We start from the raw sequence: 18,536 nt of genomic DNA, 5'->3' as shown, positions 1-18,536 counted from the left end.
AAATCAGTTTCAGCTTGTTATGGTTTCTTATGATTGGTGAACTGACGTATTCTATAACAATATTACAATGTAACAATTAGCACTTTTTTTTTTGTCTGTTACAAACCAGTTGAACTACCAGGTCTTATATAGTCATTTACGGTATAACAATATACCATCTTCCAAATTTAGGTTTTCTAGTTAAAACCCCACAGAGAAGAAGTTCGAAATTTTAAAGTTATAAGAATCTTACTTTAAAAAATGATTTAACATTACAGAACTGAGAGGAAAAAACAATAGCACAAAAAAAAAAAAGGAGGAATGCAGATCATAAAGAGAGTCTGATGTTGCAGAGAGCAGCGAGCAATGCGTATTCATGGTGGTGGGCCAGCCACATACGCACAAAACAATCCAAATGGCTCGAACACAATCTCCAAGGTACGTTCCTTCATGTTATTCACGTTCATATTTCAATGCAAAGAAACCGAGATTGTAATAAAGCCTCATTGACTTGTTTCTGCAATTTTCAAATTTCCTAGATATGGAGGATAAGGTTAAGTACACACTTAAGATCATCGATGAAGATGGAGACACTTTTGCTAAAAGGGCGGAGATGTATTACCGTAAAAGGCCTGAGATTGTTAATTTCGTAGAGGAAGCGTTTCGATCATACCGTGCTTTAGCAGAACGTTATGATCATTTGTCCACAGAACTTCAAAGTGCAAACCACATGATCGCTACTGCTTTCCCTGAACATGTTCCATTTCCTCTTGGGGATGAAGATGATGAGGATGATGATGATAATCCCGAGAAACCATCTAAGCATCTTCATCTCATTCCCAGTGGAACTAACATACCAGAAGTCCCTGAGCTTCCAAAGAAAGAGTTCAAGAGCCAATCTCTGATGGTGTTGTCCAGAAAGGGACCTGGTGTTATGAAAAGTTCGGCATCTTCTTCTGCATTGGCGAGTTCCGGATTAAGTAGAGATGAGGCATTGGAGGAGATCGATAAGATTCATAAGGGGATCTTGGTCCTTCAGACCGAGAAGGAGTTTGTGAGGAGTTCTTATGAACAGTCTTATGAAAGGTATTGGAATCTGGAGAATGAAGTAGCCGAAATGCAGAAGAGAGTTTGCAGTTTACAAGATGAGTTTGGGGTTGGTGCAGAGATCGAAGATGGGGAAGCTAGGACGCTGGTGGCAAGCACTGCTCTAAGCTCCTGTAAAGAGACAATAGCTAAGCTTGAGGAAACGCAGAAGCGATTTTTGGAAGATGCAGAAGTTGAGAAGGAAAGGATTGATACTGCAACAGAGAGGTTTGAAGCACTGAGGAACAAGTTTGAGATTAAGGTAGAAGAACAAGCCAAGAAAGCTTTTGATGGTCAAGAATCGAGTTGTGAATCTGAGAAAGAATCGAAAGAGGTTAATTTGAATGAGAACTTGGACTTTACAGAGAAGATAGATGAGCTTGTAGAGAAAGTGGTCTCTCTGGAAACAACAGCTTTGTTTCATACGGCATTAGTAAATACATTAAGATCAGAGACAGATGAGTTGCATGATCATATCCGTGGTGTAGAGGAAGACAAGGCATGTCTTGTATCAGACTCCTTAGACATGAAGAAAAGGATAACGGCCCTTGAAGACGAGCTGAGTAAAGTTAGAAACCTATTCCAAAGAGTGGAAGATCAGAACAAGAATCTTCAGCAACACTTGACTGAAGCTAATAGCACAGCTGAAGACTTATCTGGGAAGTTACAGGAAGTAGAAATGGATGAAGATGTCGAAGGTGATGGGCTTCACTCGGAAGATGTCCAAGAGGAGGATCCTATTGAGGATTTGGATTCAATTCCAAACGAAAGAGAGATAAAGAGTGCAGAGGAAATTAAAGAGGCCATTGTAGTCAAACATAGTAGAGATCAAGAGTCTGTGCAAGAAGAGAAATCGGAGAGAAGAGACTCTTACGGTGGTTCATCAGAAACAGAAAGCACTTGTTTTCGCACAGAGGCAGAAGATGAGGAAAGGGGAAACTGGAGGCAGTTGTTACCTGCGGATGGCATGGAGGATAGAGAGAAGGTTCTATTGGATGAATACACATCAGTACTAAGGGACTATAGAGAAGTGAAGAGAAAGTTGAGTGAAGTTGAGAAGAAGAACCGTGATGGCTTCTTTGAGTTGGCATTGCAGTTGAGAGAGCTCAAGAATGCGGTTTCTAGTGAAGACATGGACTTTCATTTATTACGACAGAAACCAGAAATCCCCCGCAAGGATTCTCAACAACCAGTAGAAAGAAACCTATCTGAAGGTATGAGCATTTCTCATAGCTCTAACTCTTCAATTTCCATGGCACCACATCAGCAAGGAGGAGACTTGAAAAGAGCATCTGAACAAGCAAAGGAAGACGAGGTCAATGTTAAATTTGTAGCCATTGATAACAGTCTACGAAAGAAAATTCCAACTGTGGAAGAAAAAGTGCGTGGAGATATTGACGCGGTGCTGGAGGAGAATATCGAGTTCTGGTTAAGATTTAGTACATCTGTTCATCAGATACAGAAGTACCAGACATCAGTTCAGGACTTGAAAGCAGAGCTATCGAAACTTGAAAGCAAGCAACAGGGTAATGCTGGAAGCAGTAGTAACACTGCACTTGCGTCAGAGGCAATGCCTATATATAGACACCTTAGAGAGATTCGGACAGAGCTGCAGTTATGGCTAGAGAACAGTGCAGTGCTGGGAGACGAACTCGAAGGAAGGTATGCAACACTTTGCAATATTAAAGATGAAGTTTCAAGGGTCACGTCTCAATTGGGTGGAACGAAAGTAAGCAATATAGAGATAAGCAGTTACCAGGCTGCAAAGTTCCACGGTGAGATAGTTAACATGAAACAGGAGAACAAAAGGGTGTTCAACGAACTTCAAGCAGGCCTTGATCGTGCAAGAGCACTGAGAACTGAAGTGGAAAGGGTTGTATGCAAACTAGAAGAGAATCTTGGGATCTTGAATGGAACGTCTACAAGATCTCCGAACAAGAGCACGTCGTCATCAGCTGGAAAGCCTAGGATCCCACTACGGTCATTCTTGTTTGGTGTCAAGTTAAAGAAGTATAAACAACAACCGAAGCAAACCTCAACAATCTTCTCTTGTGTCAGTCCATCTCCAGCTCTGCAGAAACAGTGTAGCTACATTGTCGCACCTGTAAAGCTCCCTGAATATGTCAAAAGAAGCTGAGGAAGTGATCTCCTATATAAGTCCTGAGATTCAATTCTTACTATATGTCTGAGTTTGAAGATTGTAACTATATGAGATTCATATTAATTAGTACCATGTACTGAAGGGCCTCCTTTACATCATATGTTTCTTTTGGTCCTCTAATAAAACTTACAAATGAAAACTCCAAACTAAAGTATCCGACGATTCTATCAAAGAGCTAAACACCCTGTCCGGTCCCTGCCATAGTTGCAACCTCTGCAGGTTTTCTGCATCCACTACTCGCTTTGATCGCCGGACCAACCTTATTGTTTACTTCACATTTGGCTTGAAATTGCGAACCAGCTCCACTGATGGACGGTATTACAGTCTTATGAGATTGTTTATTCACCAACTTTTGGTTAGTGGCACCGTGAATTGCTGTTTTAACTACTGGAATTTTCCTAGGCAAAAGATTAGGGGACTGAGCTTGTGTAGCCTGTTTTCCCCTGCTAATCTCCGAGCTTGTTGAGGTAATTTGATTTGGCTGGATTGTAGCCAATGAGATTGCTCCATTTCCACGAGCTTGCTCTTTCTGTCCACCATCTGGTTTGCAAGTGACAGTCTCACCTGATGGCTCTGGTTGTAATACAGTAGCTGAGACAGAGGCTGCAAAAACTCTCTGATTGGAGACAATCCTTGATTCAGAGGGCAAGGAGGGAGAAGCAGAAAGCATAGTAGATCCTTCTGATCGAGGATCCATGAGAGGACGTTTGTTTGAAGATGGTGAAGCCGCCACAGGGTTCAATTTTCCATTAGCGAGAGAGAGTGTATTCGCAGGTCCAACCGCTTTAATGATACTAGATGCGGTAACACTCGTTCCTGGTTCAACCTTTGGCACGGAGAGACCACATGAGGGCCAAGGAGAATCAGTTTTTCCAGGTTCGACCTTTGGTACTGATGCAGCAGTCGATACGCCACCCACACATGCTGCAACCGCTACTGAGTTAGCTGTTGCCATTACATCTAATCTGGAAATGGAGCTTGCTGTTGTTTTTCTAACAACTCGAGATTTTGAAGTTGCTGTCCCAGGCAATGCTTGAACAACTGGATTGGATTGTTGTTGACCTTGAGAAGAACTGGCCCCATTGGCTTGTGTTTCTGTGATGCCACGCGACGAAGTCGTTGTCGAAATACCTGTAACAAATGCAGTCCAATTGATAACCTAATAAAGAAAATGTGTGTCGCAAATATTTTAACTACAAACCACCACTAAAGAATAACATAGCCAGTGGACCAGTTGTAACCAAACCAAAGCCTCCACCAGTACATAATAAATACTAGAATTAGCGGGAAATACTATTCTGCTACTTGTACCTACTGAATTTTCTTTTGTAGGGAGCCGATTTCCCAGAGCCAAGGATAATGCATGGTTAACTGCTATCTGCTCATTAGTTCGTTGTACACCAGATTGCCTAACAGAGGTCGAAGTATCACGCCTTTTTCTTATAAGCGCCCACCTCTACATATATAAAAGTCAGTTTGTTACCACCATCAAAGGAAAAAGAATAAATACATGCTAAACGTCACATGCTCGTACAAGCAGGGAAAGAGATTTGTTTATCTTATACCTTGAACCATCACAAATTATCTGATGGAGAATATTTCCGGAGAAATGTAAAGATGGATAGAAATATACCATAAAACATTGTCTTATTAGCTACCTTCTATGATTGCCAAGAGACTATCAATCTTATCATTTAACGAATCTGTTGCCGGGATTTGAACCCGGAAAAATGAGGGGAACCCCACGTCCATACCAGAATAGATGACAACAGATATTTCTAGAGTATTTACCACAAGGGTTTCTAGTATGTGAATGTCTACAGACACCTCCGACAACTAAAACAGGGAAGGCAATATCCACCATTTATTGTCAACAGAATATAGATAATGATGCATAACCTAGTTGTGATACAAAGAACAAGACTATTAGGGTAGTGTGCCTAAACTACAATCAAGGAATGTAATGAAACATGAACAGTTAATAAGAGAAATCAAAACCTGCGAGAGTTGGGAGGCGGTTCTATCTCCTCTGAAGTCTTTCCTAATGATAGTTGCCCAGTTACCTTCACCACATCGCCTTACAGCGGCGAACAGCTCCTCATCCTCCTCAGCAGACCATTTTTTCCTTTTCCTCCTAAAAGCCATGCTACTACTAGCTGAACCATTTCCATTCATCCCCTCAGTAGTAGATGTAGCTTTCTGAAGACAAACCGGAAAAGTAATATTCATCCCTCTTGACGACCAAGGAGACTCAGATGGTTCCTGAGTTCCCTCAGGCCGAACATAAGGTATGTTTATAGTCAAGGGAGCCTCAACTGTGTCGTTGAGTATATCGGACTCACTTGGCACATACGAAGCAGCCATCACCTGGTATAAGAAGAGGGACAAAAACTTAGAATGAATTTTGGATAAAGTGGGAACTCCGGATAAGTAAACTTTGAATCCCTTCTTACTTTGACATGCGCAATAGCCTCCACAGATGCTTCATGGCTGACTGCAGGGGAAGCTTCCAATTCGCACTCCAAGTCACTATCATCATCCTGCACATGTAAGAGATACTCATCGATCCCTAATGCTACCAAGAAGTTTCAATATCCAACTCACACACTGAACTGAAACCAAGTATTCAAAACACTCGACTGTGAAGAAAAGGTATAACCTCAATAGAGCAAAATAAAACCTTTTTATCACACTCACTCACAATCTTAGTTAATAAGGGATTATTCAAACTAATAACACAAAGTAGTACCAGAGGTTGAGCAACATCTTCCATAGGGAGGAGTGGTTCTCGGTAAGAAAGATGTCGCCATAGCAACTGATACTCTCTAGCATTGGTAATTCCAGTAGTAGTCTTCTTCACCAACTCATTCCAATCCATCTTGAGTTCGGCATAATAGGCCATCTCCTGAAGCATTCTCAGTATCGTCTTCACATCATACCTGCATTAAAACAACTAACTAAGCACAAATACACAACCTTTTTCGGAAAATTACGAATTTTGCTACCTCTGCAAAAGAGTGGCGATGTCGCCTTCAGTAATGAATCTCTTCTTGCTATTTATGATACTAGTTTTAACCATCTTCGTATTTATGAAACAGGGAAGTTTATGGCTTTAGTCTTTAGAACAGGACCAAAGGAATCAAATTTCACCAAAAAAAACTGATGAAGACGATCGGAGAATAGGATTGTCACCACTGTGTTTGAAGCGCGTGTGGCAAAGACGTTCCCGGAAGAGAAAAGAAAAAGGGAACGAAAGAAGAAAGAGATATGGGCTCAGATGGGCTTTAAACTATTTGTACTATTCTCACTTGGAGAACAAAATAATTTATTTACTAATTTACTAATCAATTCTTTAGGAAAAGACGTAAGAACCCAGAACCCCCCACCCTTTTCGTTTTTTGTGCTGCCCTTGAGGGGAATAAAAAGCCACTAAAAGAGGAGTCGGACGGGGGGAGAAGGTTTTTGGGTGAAACTGAAACCGCTTAAATTATCTATCTCAGAGCAGCCAGGCATCACGCGGGGGCGTCGTGTTGCCTAAAAGGAGTCCCTTTTCTCGCTCCCGGTGCTCCACCCTAACATTCTCTTCAGCTCGAGAAAATGACCCCTAATGAAGTTCCCTCTGGTGAATTACCTCTTCTTCTTCTTCTTCTTCTTCTTCTTCAGCATCTCGAGAAATTGATTGCAGTTTTGTTTAGTTAAAAGTGTATCTTTTCCCTTGGGTGCTAACTGCTAAGTGTAGATCTCTCTGGCAAAGGCTTTTTGGTATTCGCAATTTTCCAATCTTTTCCATAGAAGTCGAAAGTTTGGTTTTTTTGGTTTTGTTTTCCAGCTCTCAAAGAATTAAGAAAAGACTTGTTATCTCGTGATTCTTCTTCAGGATGTGATTAGTGATATATGAGCATCAATTGGGCTGTTTACTCTTTTGAGATGATGATTTATTGACTCAATTTTGTTGAAATATGGAAGCTTGGGGTTTCAATTGTATCTCCCTTTTTTGATATAAGTATAGTATCTTTGAGAAAGTTGTCAGCTTTATTCTTGCCTTTACATCTTGGTTTTAAATAGCGCACCTGTGGCGCGCAATTGGGCATGGCGCAGTAAGTTTTGAAGAAAAGGGCAACCAAACTTGGATGCGTGGCGAGATCTATGATGCGCGCGCCATATGTGAGCCTCGTCGATGCGCGAGGCAATCATGGCGATCGCATCATTGGTTGATGCAAAAACTCTTCAAAACCTGCAACAAAAAACTTTGTGATTTTAGGGTTGTTAGGAAGAGAACAACTAGATGCAATAGGATAAACCATTTTGACAAACCGAGCTGGTTAAAACATGATTCAATTAAAGAGATTTGGTAGTTTCCCAATTTGAAGATGTTTAATTCCCAGTTCTCTTTAATAAATCACCATATATGAACAAAGTTTGAAGGATAAAACTATATGTAGATAATCTGTTAATGGAGCGCCACAAATCCAAAAGGCGCGCGCCTTAGTGCGCCATGGCGCATGGCTCATTGATGGACCCTTTGTGCCATGGTGCGCTTTGCGCCATTTAAAACCAAGCTTTACATTTGCTATTCAGGACTCGTTCACTGCTTTTCCTTGTTGTTGTTTTGAATTTCTTGTGCTGTAATGGATAGCATTTTAGGGTTTTATTGTCTCTGATTTATCTTTTTGCTTCGTTTTGAATTTTTTTCCTGCTCAGGTGTTTCGAGTTGTTATGTGTTCAAAAGCCGGTTGCAGGAGTATGCTCAGAAGTACAAGCTCCTAACGCCTATTTATGAGACTGTCAAAGAAGGCCCTTCACACAAATCTTTCTTTCAATCGACTGTGATACTGGATGGTGTCAGATATAACTCTTTGCCTGGATTCCTCAACCGTAAGGCTGCAGAGCAATCAGCTGCTGAGGTTGCTCTCCAGGAATTAGCTAAATCCAGTGACCTAAGCCAGTGTGTTTCACAACCTGTTGTAAGCATCTCATCTTTCTTATGTTGGGATAACTGTTAAGTTTATTGGAAATTTTTTGCAACTAGCGTAGGGGTTTAGCAGTGAATTGTAGCTTTGCCAGCTCAGCAGCAGTGAGAAAGAGTTAGGGGGGAATTTTGGGTTTGTCAAGGGTCTTGGTTTGGGTGATGATCGGAACTCGCGAGTTTAAAGATTCCACTAGTCTCTTCTGTGGTGTAGTTCTTTGGTGAATTGAACCTAGGAGGAGTCTTGGTGTTTTAAATGTTATCAAATTTGTGTGCATAGCCAACTTCTAGAGGGATTCTTATGCTATTTCTGTATCTTATGTGCTCTTGGCTAACATTTGAATGGCTTGTTTAATGCAGCACGAAACAGGGTTATGCAAGAACCTTCTTCAAGAGTACGCTCAAAAGATGAATTACGCGATTCCATTGTATCAGTGCCAAAAGATTGAAACTCCTGGGAGAGCTACACAATTCACATGTACTGTTGAGATTGGCGGCATAAAGTACACCGGAGCTGCAACAAAAACTAAAAAAGATTCTGAGATAAGCGCTGGGAGAACCGCTCTTTTAGCTATCCAGTCAGAATCTAAAAGCAACCTTGCCAACTACAGCACTCCTCCTACTATACTCAACTCCAATAGTCAGCTAACTGTACTTCCTATTGAGAGGAAGACAACAGAGGCAGTGATCCCAGTTAAAGAAACCATCAAGACTCCAAAAATCAGGAAGGCTCAGTTCAAGAGGAAAGCACGGAAAGGAAAACTCAAAGTAGCTAATAAGGATAGTGAAGATGTGATCATCCCTCCTCAACCTACCGAGCATTGTCAAAACGATCAGTCTGAGAAAACTGAGACAACGCTGAATCTGGAACCTTCGCCGTGCATGGATGAGTGCAAGGAAGCAGCATTTGAGAGTGTGGAGACAGAAGCAAGCCAAGCATCTTTGTGAGCTTGTCATAGTAACTATTTGGTTGGGATATTTGTGAACTTTGTCATAGTAACTATTTTTGATTATATAGCCAGTTTGTGATTCCTATCTAGTGTTCACAGGTTGAAGAGAAGTCATATTTGAACGGAAAACCAAAAATAATAAGGAAAAAGAGATATGGGCTCAAATATTGTATTTTCTTTTCTTCTTGACATCGGCTATTAGTATTCTTGAATACAACAAACAATGTTTAACAATACAAGTGGTGATTTGACCCCAAAAAAGAAGTAAGAACCTTAAACAAGTGATGATTTTTGTTTGCCATTTGAAGAGAGAGGAGTCGAGGGGGAAGGGGTTTTTGGTGAAGCGCTTAAAACTTTCTCTCGGCGCTTCTTCGCAGCATCATCACATTCACCACGCGGTGCGGAGAACAAGTTTCTTTCTCGCTCTTCTCGTCGCCGTTCCATACTACTTCTCAGCTACATTCTGCTCGTGAGAATGACCACCGCCGATGATGTTTCTTCTGGTAAAATACCTTCTTCTCCATCATGTCTGTATTGTCTTCAATTTTGTTAATGGGTTTTTCTCTTTTCCGGGTTTTGATTTTGTAATCGCTTCTTCTTCTTGCTCTATTCGTTCGTCCTGGGAAATTGAACAAAAATTGTATCTTTCCCTTGCGAATTTAAAGCGTTGATCTTTCTGTGAAAAGCTTTCATATTTCGCAATTTCCAGTGTTTTCAGCTCTCTAAGAATTAGGAAAAGAGAGACTACTGTCTTGATTCTACTTCAGGTTGTGACAGATTTAGTCATACTTACTCTCTCATATATGAGCATCCATTGGGGACCTTAATCTCTCGGATGTCATTAACTTAAGTATTGTTTCTCTAAGAAAGTTGTCAGCTTTACATTTGCAATTGAGTATTTGTTCACTGCTTTTCCCTGTTGTGTTTTTTGAATTTTTTTTGCTGTAATGGATACCATCCTACTCCATCCTATGTTTCTGTATTATCTTTTTCACTCATTTTTTTGAAGTTTTTCCTGCTCAGGTTTTTCCAAGTGCTATGTGTTCAAAAGCCGGTTACAGGAGTATACTCAGAAGTACAAGCTTCCACCGCCTATTTATGAGACTGTCAAAGAAGGCCCTTCACACATAGTTTTCTTCCATTCGACAGTGATACTGGATGGTGTCAGGTATAACTCTTTGCCTTGGTTATTAAACCGTAAGGCTGCAGAACAATCAGCTGCCGAGGTTGCTCTCCAGGAATTAGCTAAATCCAGTGACCTAAGCCAATGTGTTCCACAGCCTGTGGTAAGCACCTCATCTTTCTTATGTTGTGACAATTGTTAAGTTTACTGGAAATATATTACAACTAGCCTAGGCGTAGGGGGTTTAGCAGCGAATTGTAGCTTTGCCAGCTCAGCAGCAGACTTTATGGTTAGTTTGAGATTTAAAAGTTTAAAGGGGAGCGGTGAGAATGCGTTAGAGGGTCTTCTTGGTTTGTCAAGGGTCTTGATTTGGGTAATGACTGAGACTCGAGAGTTTAAGGAATCCACTCGTAACCCAAGTCTCGTTTGTGGTGTAGTTCTTTGGTAAATTGAACCTATGAGGAGTCTTTGGGTTTCAATGTTATCATATTTGTGTGCATAGCCTACTTCTAGATGGAAAATTCTTAGGCTATTTATGTATCTTATGTGCTCGTGGCTAACTTTGAATGGCTTATTTAATGCAGCACGAAACAGGGTTATGCAAGAACCTTCTTCAAGAGTACGCTCAAAAGATGAATTACGCGATTCCATTGTATCAGTGCCAAAAGATTGAAATTCTTGGGAGAGCTACACAATTCGCATGTACTGTAGAGATTGGAGGCATAAAGTACACTGGAGCTGCAACAAGAACTAAAAAAAATGCTGAGATAAGCGCTGGGAGAACCGCTCTTTTAGCGATCCAGTCAGAATCTAAAAACAACCTTGCCAACCACGACACTCAGCTTACTCTACTCAACTTCAACACTCAGCTTACTGTACTTCCTTTTGATAGGAAGTCATTCGAGGTAGAGGCAGTGATCCCAGTTAAAGAAACCATCAAGACTCCAAAATCCAGGAAGGCTCGGTTCAAGAGGAAAGATCGGAAAGGAAAGCGCAAAGTAGCTAAGGATAGTGAAGATGTGATCATCCCTCCTCAACCCACCGAGCATTGTCAAAACGATCTGTCCGAGAAATTTGAGACAAGGCTGAATCTGGAACCTTCGCCGTGCATGAATGGGTGTAAGGAAGCAGCATTTGGGAGTGTAGAGACAGAAACAAGCCAAGCATAACTATCTCAAGATGGGATCTTTGTGAGTTTGTCATAGTATAGTAACTACTTGGTCATGTTGGCATTTGGTGATTCCTATCTAGTGTTCACAGGTTTAAAAAGGAATACTAAGTTACTAACGTAGACATTGATGTAATACTAATTTGGTCGATTACTCGATTGAGTCATTCGAACAGATTTATAAAAGTGGGTTTTGTTTTAAGTTATAAAGAAACGTGAGGTTGCTTTGTTACAAAACAGAACGTTCATTTATACATAACCTACACTCAGCACTCAGCACTCAGCACTCTCACTCCCTTTCTTTTTTTTTTTTTTGGTGGGCCGATTTTAAGAAAACAGAAGCCCAAATTACTGACCCAAACAGGCTACGAAACCCTAATCTTAAAAGAGAGGTATAAATAGACTCCGCCTTATTAATTCCATTTCTTTGGCGATCTAGGGTTTTAGTTGACGCACGAGGAGGAAAAATGCCGGCAGGTCATGGAGTACGGGCGAGAACGAGGGATCTGTTCGCGAGGCCGTTCAGGAAGAAGGGTTACATTCCACTCTCGACATACCTAAGGACCTTCAAGGTCGGCGATTACGTCGATGTTAAGGTGAATGGTGCGATCCACAAGGGTATGCCTCACAAGTTCTACCATGGTCGTACTGGTCGCATCTGGAACGTCACCAAACGCGCCGTCGGTGTCGAAGTCAACAAACAGGTCTGATGAACTCTCATATCCCTTAAAACTGTTTGTCTTGTTGAATTAGGATTGGAGCTTATAGTGAGATTTTGGAATGTTGATCTGTTCGTTTTATGTTGAAATGTGTGATTGAGCTCGTGAAATGTATCATTCTTTGCTACAATTGAACTCAGCTTTAGTTTCAGATTCGGAATTTGATGGCATAGATTTCGTTTGGTCTTGAGCCTTGATTTGTGTGGCATGAATTGGCCCTTTTTGCATCTTTACATTGGTTCAATACTTAAGACTCCTGGTCATTGAATTGCTTGTATGTTTGGTTTCATGACTAATTGCATTTGCTGTAGTGTGGCTTCAAATCATCAATAAACATTTGTATACTCAAAGTCTTGTCTCTATATATGTTATTTTGTGTTGTGCGATTGCCCTAATGACAATAACACAAACCTATTTTGCAATTGCTTAAGTGTTTCATTCACTAACATATATATGGATGGGGTGTTTCAGATTGGCAACAGGATCATAAGGAAGAGGATTCATGTGCGTGTGGAGCATGTCCAGCAATCAAGGTGTGCTGAGGAGTTCAAGCTGAGGAAGAAGAAGAACGATGAGCTCAAAGCTGCAGCCAAAGCCAATGGTGAGACAATTAGCACCAAGAGACAGCCTAAAGGACCCAAACCAGGATTCATGGTCGAAGGAATGACCTTGGAGACTGTCACTCCCATCCCGTACGATGTTGTCAACGATCTCAAGGGAGGATATTAGTTCTATCTTCCCAGTGTTTTGCAGTTTCTTGTCGCGTATTTGAGTTTCTCTCCATGTTTCTTAGCTACAATTTCTGTAGACTGCTCAGATATTTTACGAAGCTTAACTTTTGTCTCGTTTATAACTTCATTCTCCTTGTCTCTTTCTTTTCCTTGTGTTATATCAAACTGGCTTCGTTCGTTGATTAAAAGCAGTGTGCATTCAACTAAAAATTAATCTGTTTAAAGATGCTCACAAGAATATAAAAGATTTTTAGCTTTTGAAGTAGTACTTGAATTTGATTTATATATATATGGATGATCAGATTAATTTTTTGGTTATAAACAATTAATCAGCTTCCCTTTTTAAGTCTTGATGTCTACGCAACAAAGAAAAAAAAAGGAAAAAATAAAAAGATAGAGAGGAAGGTAGAAGGCGATTAACTTTTATTTTTGTATAATTTGGTAGGTTTTGTTTAAGTTTCCTTTTTTAAAAATAATAATCCAATTTGTTTAGTTCTCCTATTAACTCTATGACTTGCTGAGAGTTATATATATTTCTATTATATTTGTTATATTTCTCAGCTTTTGCTTTCAAACCCAAACCTCTCTAGTTTCTCTCGTTCTGAAAAAGCTTTTGTTTAACAGGAGGTAGATATGGCAGACGAGCTGCTCAAGATAATCGAGTCACTGAATAATCCATGGGAACTGTCAAAGTTTAGAACCATGACTCAAAACTATTCTCACGGTATAATCGGAAAGACCGAATTCAATAGTCTTTTGCGTGGGCTAAAAGAAAAATATCTTGGCGATCGGAAGATTGATGAGAAGAAGACGAAAGAAGAAAACCCTAATCATAATGATCCAAAGGTTAGCACTGCTGCCGGTCCACGGATTAGGGTTAAACTATATAGTGCTAACCCTAAAGAGAAGATGGAAGTCCATTCAGAAGTGAAAGAGAAGTTGAGTGACGTATTGAAGGCCATCGAGGAGAGACTAAGTTCGTCGGAGATGAGACTCTACACTTCCTTGTGTAAAGGCTTCCAGTCCCATAGATTCGGGTATGACAAGTTCGTTACATATCTTCTACAGTTGATAGATCAACACAAGAGTCTTTATCAACGCTTCATACGACTTGCCTACGGTGATAAGGGAAAACAAAAAGTTGAATTTGAAGAGACCCGACACGATCAAGACTGTCTTGGTGGTGGTGATCCAAAGATTGGCCCGCAAGAGCGAGGGTGGAATGAGACCAACGTAGAGAGAAATAATAAGAAAAGAATCTTGTCTCCAAAGGATTCGAACCTCGTCCCTCTGAAGAAAAGGAAAAGGTCTAATCCTGAACGACGAGTGACACCTAACTATAGGCTTATCCCCGAGGAGCTACGGTCACCAGTCTCAGACCCGGTACTCAACAACACGTGTGTTGTGAAGAGATATGATGATTTCGAGGGAGGTAAGGTGCTAACCGGTACCGAAGAAGAGATGATTAAATGCGAAGATCAGATGTACGAGACGGATATGTTGATGAGTGGTTTGAGAAGTGCAGTGGACAGTGCGGAGAGAGTTATGAGGGGAGAGATGAGAGTGGAAGATCTTGGAGTGAAGTTTTACAGATGTCTTGAAATGTTATACGATGGAGACATGTTTGAGATAGTGAGAGAAGATCACCAAGGAGCTTTACCTATGATCTTGATACGGTTGAATCAGAAACTGCGTCAGCTCACGGTTGCTCGAGAAAGATGGAAACGTGGCTGGAAGAAAACTTTTAAAAGACTTTCTCCACCGCAAAAAGATTCTGTACCTTGCACAAAAATCTCAAGTGAAGTGAAGGAAACAACAATCTGATTCAGGATTCTTTAATGTAAATTCAAACAGTTATATTTTCGTTTTGGTTTAATACTTATCTCGGTTCTTTTCCTAGTGTTATATATCATTCACCATGTTTATTTAGTCATGATCAAATTGGCTTTGTTAATTAAAACCAAATATACCGGTTTCGTTGACATCCAGTTACCCAAAAAATCCGGTTTAAGATTTAAAATTTAATGATTTATTTAAAAATCCGGTTTAATATTTATTACACGATTTATCCGGTTAAAAAATTATAGTACGATTTAGTGTTATATCATTCACCATCTTTATTTAGTGATGATCAAATTGGCTTTGTTGATTAAAAAGCACTTTACAATCAACTACAATTTAAAGCAAACCCAACTACAGTCAAATCTCTATAAATTAATACTCGATAAATTAATAAATTTCTCTCATAGCAAATTGGGATTAAAGTAATTTTGGACATAATTCGATAATATAATAATTTTTTTTTTTGAAAATCCTTTATAAATATATAGTTCCAACAATAGTATAAATTAATAATTATATAAAATTACCAAAATATATGTATATATGAACATTAATTTTTGTTAGACCTCATTTCTAATATTTTTACTATATCGAAAAGTTTTGGTTTTTTCTTTAAAACTGGATAATTGTTATTTTCCTTATAATTGATTATATCAAAATATTATTTATAACAATTAAATCTTAATTTTAACTTTTTTTTTTTAAATTACCAAATATAATCAATCTCTCTATAAATTAATAAATTAAAATCTTTATAAATTAATAAATTTCTGCAGAGGTTTTACTGTATACCGGCTTCGTTGACGTCCGGTTACCCCAAGAATCCGGTTTAGGATTTAAAATTTTAAATCCGGTTTAAGATTTATTATACTGGAAGTAGCCGTCGCCGGAGAAACAGAGAGAGTCAGAGAGATGTTCAGAATCGAATTCATAAGAAGCACACTCACTCGATCTCACCCACAGAGATTGTCTCGTGTATCATCCCTCTTATCAACATGGTACTCTCCAGAAACTATTTCTCAAGCAGACAACGACGACGATGACCCAATTCTAATCAAACTCTCAACTGCCATCAGAGACTCTTACAAGGAACCGCCGTCGGAGTTCTCTTCTTCAATCAGAAAGGTTCTTCCTTCGCTCAGTGTTCGTCATGTTATCGATCTCATCAACCGTAACCCTCTCTCCCTCCCACACCGTTCTATCTTCGCTTTCTTCAAATTCATCTCATCTCAGCCTGGATTTGGGTTTACCGCTGAATCATACTTCGTCATGGCTCGTTTTCTCGCTGTTCACGAGATGTTCACGGAAGCACAATCACTCATCAATCTCGTCGTCTCTCGTAAAGGCAAAAACTCGGCTTCTTCAGTTTTTGTTTCTCTGGTATCAATGCGAGGAGCTCCGATGTGTGATTTCCTTGTTGACACTTTGATGATCACCTACACTGATCTAGGTTTCATACCCGATGCTATTCAATGTTTTAGGCTATCTCGGAAGTATAAGTTTGTTGTTCCAGTTCGTGGTTGTGGTAATCTGCTTGATCGGATGATGAAGGTGAATCCAAATGGGACTGTTTGGGGATTCTATATGGAGATTTTGGATGCTGGGTTTCCTTTGAATGTTTACGTTTTCAATATCTTGATGAATAGATTTTGTAAAGAAGGCAATATATGTGATGCCCAGAAGGTGTTCGACGAAATTACTAAAAGAGGCTTGAAGCCTTCAGTTGTTAGTTTCAACACTTTGATTAATGGTTACTGTAAAAATGGAAACTTGGGTGAAGGGTTTAGTCTCAAGGATCGTATGGAGAAAAGCAGAACACGCCCAGATGTTTTCACGTATAGTGCCTTGATTAATGCGTTGTGTAAAGAGAATAAGATGGGTGGAGCACATGGTCTGTTTGATGAGATGTGTGAGAGAGGGTTGATTCCAAATGATGTTATTTTCACTACTTTGATTCATGGTCATAGTAGGAGTGGACGGATTGACTTGATGAAAGAAAGTTACGAGAAGATGTTGAGTAGGGGTCTTCAGCCTGATCTTGTTCTATATAATACTTTAGTAAATGGGTTTTGCAAGAGTGGGGATTTGGTGGCTGCAAGGAAGATAGTTGATGGGATGATCCGTGGAGGTCTGAGGCCTGACAAAATTACATACACAACTCTTATTGATGGATTTTGTAGAGGAGGAGACGTAGAAACAGCTTTGGAGATAAGGAAGGAAATGGATCAGAATGGGATTGAACTCGATACGGTGGGTTTCTCAGCTCTTATTTGTGGAATGTGCAAAGAAGGAAGAGTCGTTGATGCTGAAAGAGCTTTGAGGGAGATGCTGCGAGCTGGTATGAAGCCTGATGATGTAACTTATACAATGGTGATGGATGCAGTCTGTAAGAAAGGTGATGTTCAAACCGGTTTCAGATTGCTCAAGGAAATGCAGAGCGATGGGCATATTCTTAGTGTTGTGACGTATAATGTTTTGCTGAATGGACTATGCAAATTGGGACAGATGAAGAATGCTGACATGTTGCTAGATGCCATGCTTAATATAGGGGTTGTTCCGGATGACATCACATACAACATCCTATTGGAAGGTCACCATAGACATGCAACTGCATCAAAGCATTATAAACAGAAACCTGAGATAGGGATTGTAGCTGACTTGGCCTCTTACAAATCACTAGTCAATGAGATTTACAGAGCTTCGAAAGATCACCGGAACAGCTAACATCCGACTATTTGTTCCTAGATACGACCGAAACTTTCCTATTAATCACCAAGAGTCGTTTTTTCATCTTAGGTAATTCTCGGGAATATCTATTCTATATTTCTCTCCTTTATTTCATTTTTTCAATGTTTAAATAAGCTTTGATTAGATTTTAGTTTTCTGAAACCAGTATTGTTCCCAATGTTGGAGTCTATAATGTTTTTTTTTTGGTAAAAGGAGTCTATAATGTTTCAAATTGTATGTTTCACTTTATCGAGTGGAATATGGATTCATGTGGCATGTAGTAGATTTTAAATCATTAAGCATTTAGTTTTGTGTCGGTTAGTTGGCCCTTCAAATACCTGATTCCATGAGGCTAGATTAGGTTGCTGCATAAAATTCGAAGGGAACAGTAGCAATTCCTAATTTTTGTCCATTTGTTGTTAATCTTTTTAGTATCTACAAGGTTTGGCCACTATCCAATTTCATTACGAATACTGTGATGTACTTTACTTGTATAGTTGCATATATGAAAGCCCTCTCATCTTTGTGTGTAAGTTGCATTGAGTGTACTTTCGAAGCATAGAAGAGAGGAAGGCACGTGTGAAGAATTGTGAGGCGGCTAAACTTGTAACACAAGCGATTGGGATTGTCTATAAAGTGTATCAGCATTTGTTGAAGTTGTTATGTTGGTTCTTGTTTATAGATCAGTCATTATGAGACTGTGAGTGAGGATAGTTTTATGGAGAACTATTTATTTATGTTTGTAGTTATTTACTGATATTCTTATTGTACACACTTGCAATTGTACATATTGCATACTTGGATAAGCAATAAAATTCTTTACAAAAGCTTATCAGATCTGATAAGTGTTATTGTTTGACCTTGAGTCAATCTATTGACTTTGTTGCTGTTTGAAGATTTTGCGGTTTCTCCTACATGGGAATTACTCTTAGTCGAGTTCTTGACCGAGGAGTTTTCGTTGTTGTTTCGTTGTTTTTGTTACTTAAAAAACTCTAACCCTAGCCCTTATCCTCCCTCAGTACCAACTACGTTTGCATTTGAGTTTGATGATGATTTCACGGCACCTAGATTCTTCTTCCCCAAT

General features: G+C 39.7%; 7 protein-coding genes across 8 annotated transcripts; 6 read left to right on the top strand and 1 right to left on the bottom strand.

The window, feature by feature from the left end:
• The first annotated feature begins 250 nt into the window (after positions 1-250).
• Positions 251-3,380, top strand: LOC104755171 (protein NETWORKED 2B). Its single transcript, XM_010477512.2, has 2 exons — positions 251-417; positions 519-3,380. Exons 1-2 carry the CDS (start codon positions 324-326, stop codon positions 3,200-3,202), a joined length of 2,778 nt encoding a protein of 925 aa, XP_010475814.2. The 5' UTR covers positions 251-323; the 3' UTR covers positions 3,203-3,380.
• LOC104755172 (uncharacterized) lies at positions 3,256-6,493 on the bottom strand. 2 transcript variants are annotated; one of them, XM_010477513.2, is made up of 6 exons: positions 6,232-6,493; positions 5,976-6,165; positions 5,680-5,766; positions 5,225-5,593; positions 4,538-4,682; positions 3,256-4,357 (listed from the first exon to the last, which is right to left on the bottom strand). In XM_010477513.2, the coding sequence occupies exons 1-6, from the start codon at positions 6,303-6,305 to the stop codon at positions 3,402-3,404; spliced, it is 1,821 nt and encodes a 606-aa protein (XP_010475815.2). In that variant the 5' UTR covers positions 6,306-6,493; the 3' UTR covers positions 3,256-3,401. The 2 variants fall into 2 exon arrangements, with proteins under 2 accessions (XP_010475815.2, XP_087351752.1); XM_087495626.1 differs by having other exon boundaries at positions 4,542-4,682.
• Positions 6,494-6,580: 87 nt separating this feature from the next.
• LOC104755170 (double-stranded RNA-binding protein 1) lies at positions 6,581-9,307 on the top strand. The gene is made up of 3 exons (XM_010477511.3): positions 6,581-6,848; positions 7,928-8,190; positions 8,553-9,307. The coding sequence occupies exons 1-3, from the start codon at positions 6,824-6,826 to the stop codon at positions 9,138-9,140; spliced, it is 876 nt and encodes a 291-aa protein (XP_010475813.1). The 5' UTR covers positions 6,581-6,823; the 3' UTR covers positions 9,141-9,307.
• Positions 9,308-9,427: 120 nt separating this feature from the next.
• LOC104755169 (double-stranded RNA-binding protein 1-like) lies at positions 9,428-11,647 on the top strand. Its single transcript, XM_010477510.3, has 3 exons — positions 9,428-9,645; positions 10,166-10,428; positions 10,850-11,647. Exons 1-3 carry the CDS (start codon positions 9,618-9,620, stop codon positions 11,432-11,434), a joined length of 876 nt encoding a protein of 291 aa, XP_010475812.2. The 5' UTR covers positions 9,428-9,617; the 3' UTR covers positions 11,435-11,647.
• A 93-nt stretch (positions 11,648-11,740) lies between these two features.
• LOC104755168 (large ribosomal subunit protein eL21z/eL21y) lies at positions 11,741-13,093 on the top strand. The gene is made up of 2 exons (XM_010477509.2): positions 11,741-12,137; positions 12,624-13,093. The coding sequence occupies exons 1-2, from the start codon at positions 11,901-11,903 to the stop codon at positions 12,879-12,881; spliced, it is 495 nt and encodes a 164-aa protein (XP_010475811.1). The 5' UTR covers positions 11,741-11,900; the 3' UTR covers positions 12,882-13,093.
• Positions 13,094-13,516: 423 nt separating this feature from the next.
• LOC147923302 (uncharacterized) lies at positions 13,517-14,707 on the top strand. Its single transcript, XM_087495226.1, has one exon. The coding sequence runs from the start codon at positions 13,517-13,519 to the stop codon at positions 14,705-14,707; it is 1,191 nt and encodes a 396-aa protein (XP_087351352.1).
• Positions 14,708-15,599: 892 nt separating this feature from the next.
• Positions 15,600-18,279, top strand: LOC104755167 (uncharacterized). The gene has a single exon (XM_019239102.2). It carries the CDS (start codon positions 15,638-15,640, stop codon positions 17,447-17,449), a length of 1,812 nt encoding a protein of 603 aa, XP_019094647.2. The 5' UTR covers positions 15,600-15,637; the 3' UTR covers positions 17,450-18,279.
• The last annotated feature ends 257 nt before the right edge of the window (positions 18,280-18,536 follow it).

This window comes from Camelina sativa, chromosome 17 (genome assembly GCF_030686135.1).
Source record: "Camelina sativa cultivar CO46 ecotype springtype chromosome 17, ASM3068613v1".
Lineage (NCBI taxonomy): Eukaryota > Viridiplantae > Streptophyta > Magnoliopsida > Brassicales > Brassicaceae > Camelina > Camelina sativa.
The sequence above is the reverse complement of the archived record's forward strand: the minus strand, read 5'-3'. Positions and strand labels throughout refer to the sequence as shown.

What these genes read in the sequence shown, in the direction of transcription:
- LOC147923302 (XM_087495226.1), top strand. Translation starts at nt 13,517, where the DNA reads ATGGCAGACGAGCTGCTCAAGATAATCGAGTCACTGAATAATCCATGG.
- LOC104755169 (XM_010477510.3), top strand. Translation starts at nt 9,618, where the DNA reads ATGACCACCGCCGATGATGTTTCTTCTG. An exon ending in CGCCGATGATGTTTCTTCTG is followed by an intron (nt 9,646 to 10,165) that starts GTAAAATACCTT and finishes TTTCCTGCTCAG; the next exon opens with GTTTTTCCAAGTGCTATGTG. An exon ending in AATGTGTTCCACAGCCTGTG is followed by an intron (nt 10,429 to 10,849) that starts GTAAGCACCTCA and finishes TATTTAATGCAG; the next exon opens with CACGAAACAGGGTTATGCAA.
- LOC104755167 (XM_019239102.2), top strand. Translation starts at nt 15,638, where the DNA reads ATGTTCAGAATCGAATTCATAAGAAGCACACTCACTCGATCTCACCCA.
- LOC104755171 (XM_010477512.2), top strand. Translation starts at nt 324, where the DNA reads ATGTTGCAGAGAGCAGCGAGCAATGCGTATTCATGGTGGTGGGCCAGC. An exon ending in GCTCGAACACAATCTCCAAG is followed by an intron (nt 418 to 518) that starts GTACGTTCCTTC and finishes CAAATTTCCTAG; the next exon opens with ATATGGAGGATAAGGTTAAG.
- LOC104755172 (XM_010477513.2), bottom strand. Translation starts at nt 6,305, where the DNA reads ATGGTTAAAACTAGTATCATAAATAGCAAGAAGAGATTCATTACTGAA. An exon ending in AGGCTATTGCGCATGTCAAA is followed by an intron (nt 5,594 to 5,679) that starts GTAAGAAGGGAT and finishes TTCTTATACCAG; the next exon opens with GTGATGGCTGCTTCGTATGT. An exon ending in CCGCCTCCCAACTCTCGCAG is followed by an intron (nt 4,683 to 5,224) that starts GTTTTGATTTCT and finishes TTATATATGTAG; the next exon opens with AGGTGGGCGCTTATAAGAAA.
- LOC104755170 (XM_010477511.3), top strand. Translation starts at nt 6,824, where the DNA reads ATGACCCCTAATGAAGTTCCCTCTG. An exon ending in CCCTAATGAAGTTCCCTCTG is followed by an intron (nt 6,849 to 7,927) that starts GTGAATTACCTC and finishes TTTCCTGCTCAG; the next exon opens with GTGTTTCGAGTTGTTATGTG. An exon ending in AGTGTGTTTCACAACCTGTT is followed by an intron (nt 8,191 to 8,552) that starts GTAAGCATCTCA and finishes TGTTTAATGCAG; the next exon opens with CACGAAACAGGGTTATGCAA.
- LOC104755168 (XM_010477509.2), top strand. Translation starts at nt 11,901, where the DNA reads ATGCCGGCAGGTCATGGAGTACGGGCGAGAACGAGGGATCTGTTCGCG. An exon ending in GTGTCGAAGTCAACAAACAG is followed by an intron (nt 12,138 to 12,623) that starts GTCTGATGAACT and finishes GGGGTGTTTCAG; the next exon opens with ATTGGCAACAGGATCATAAG.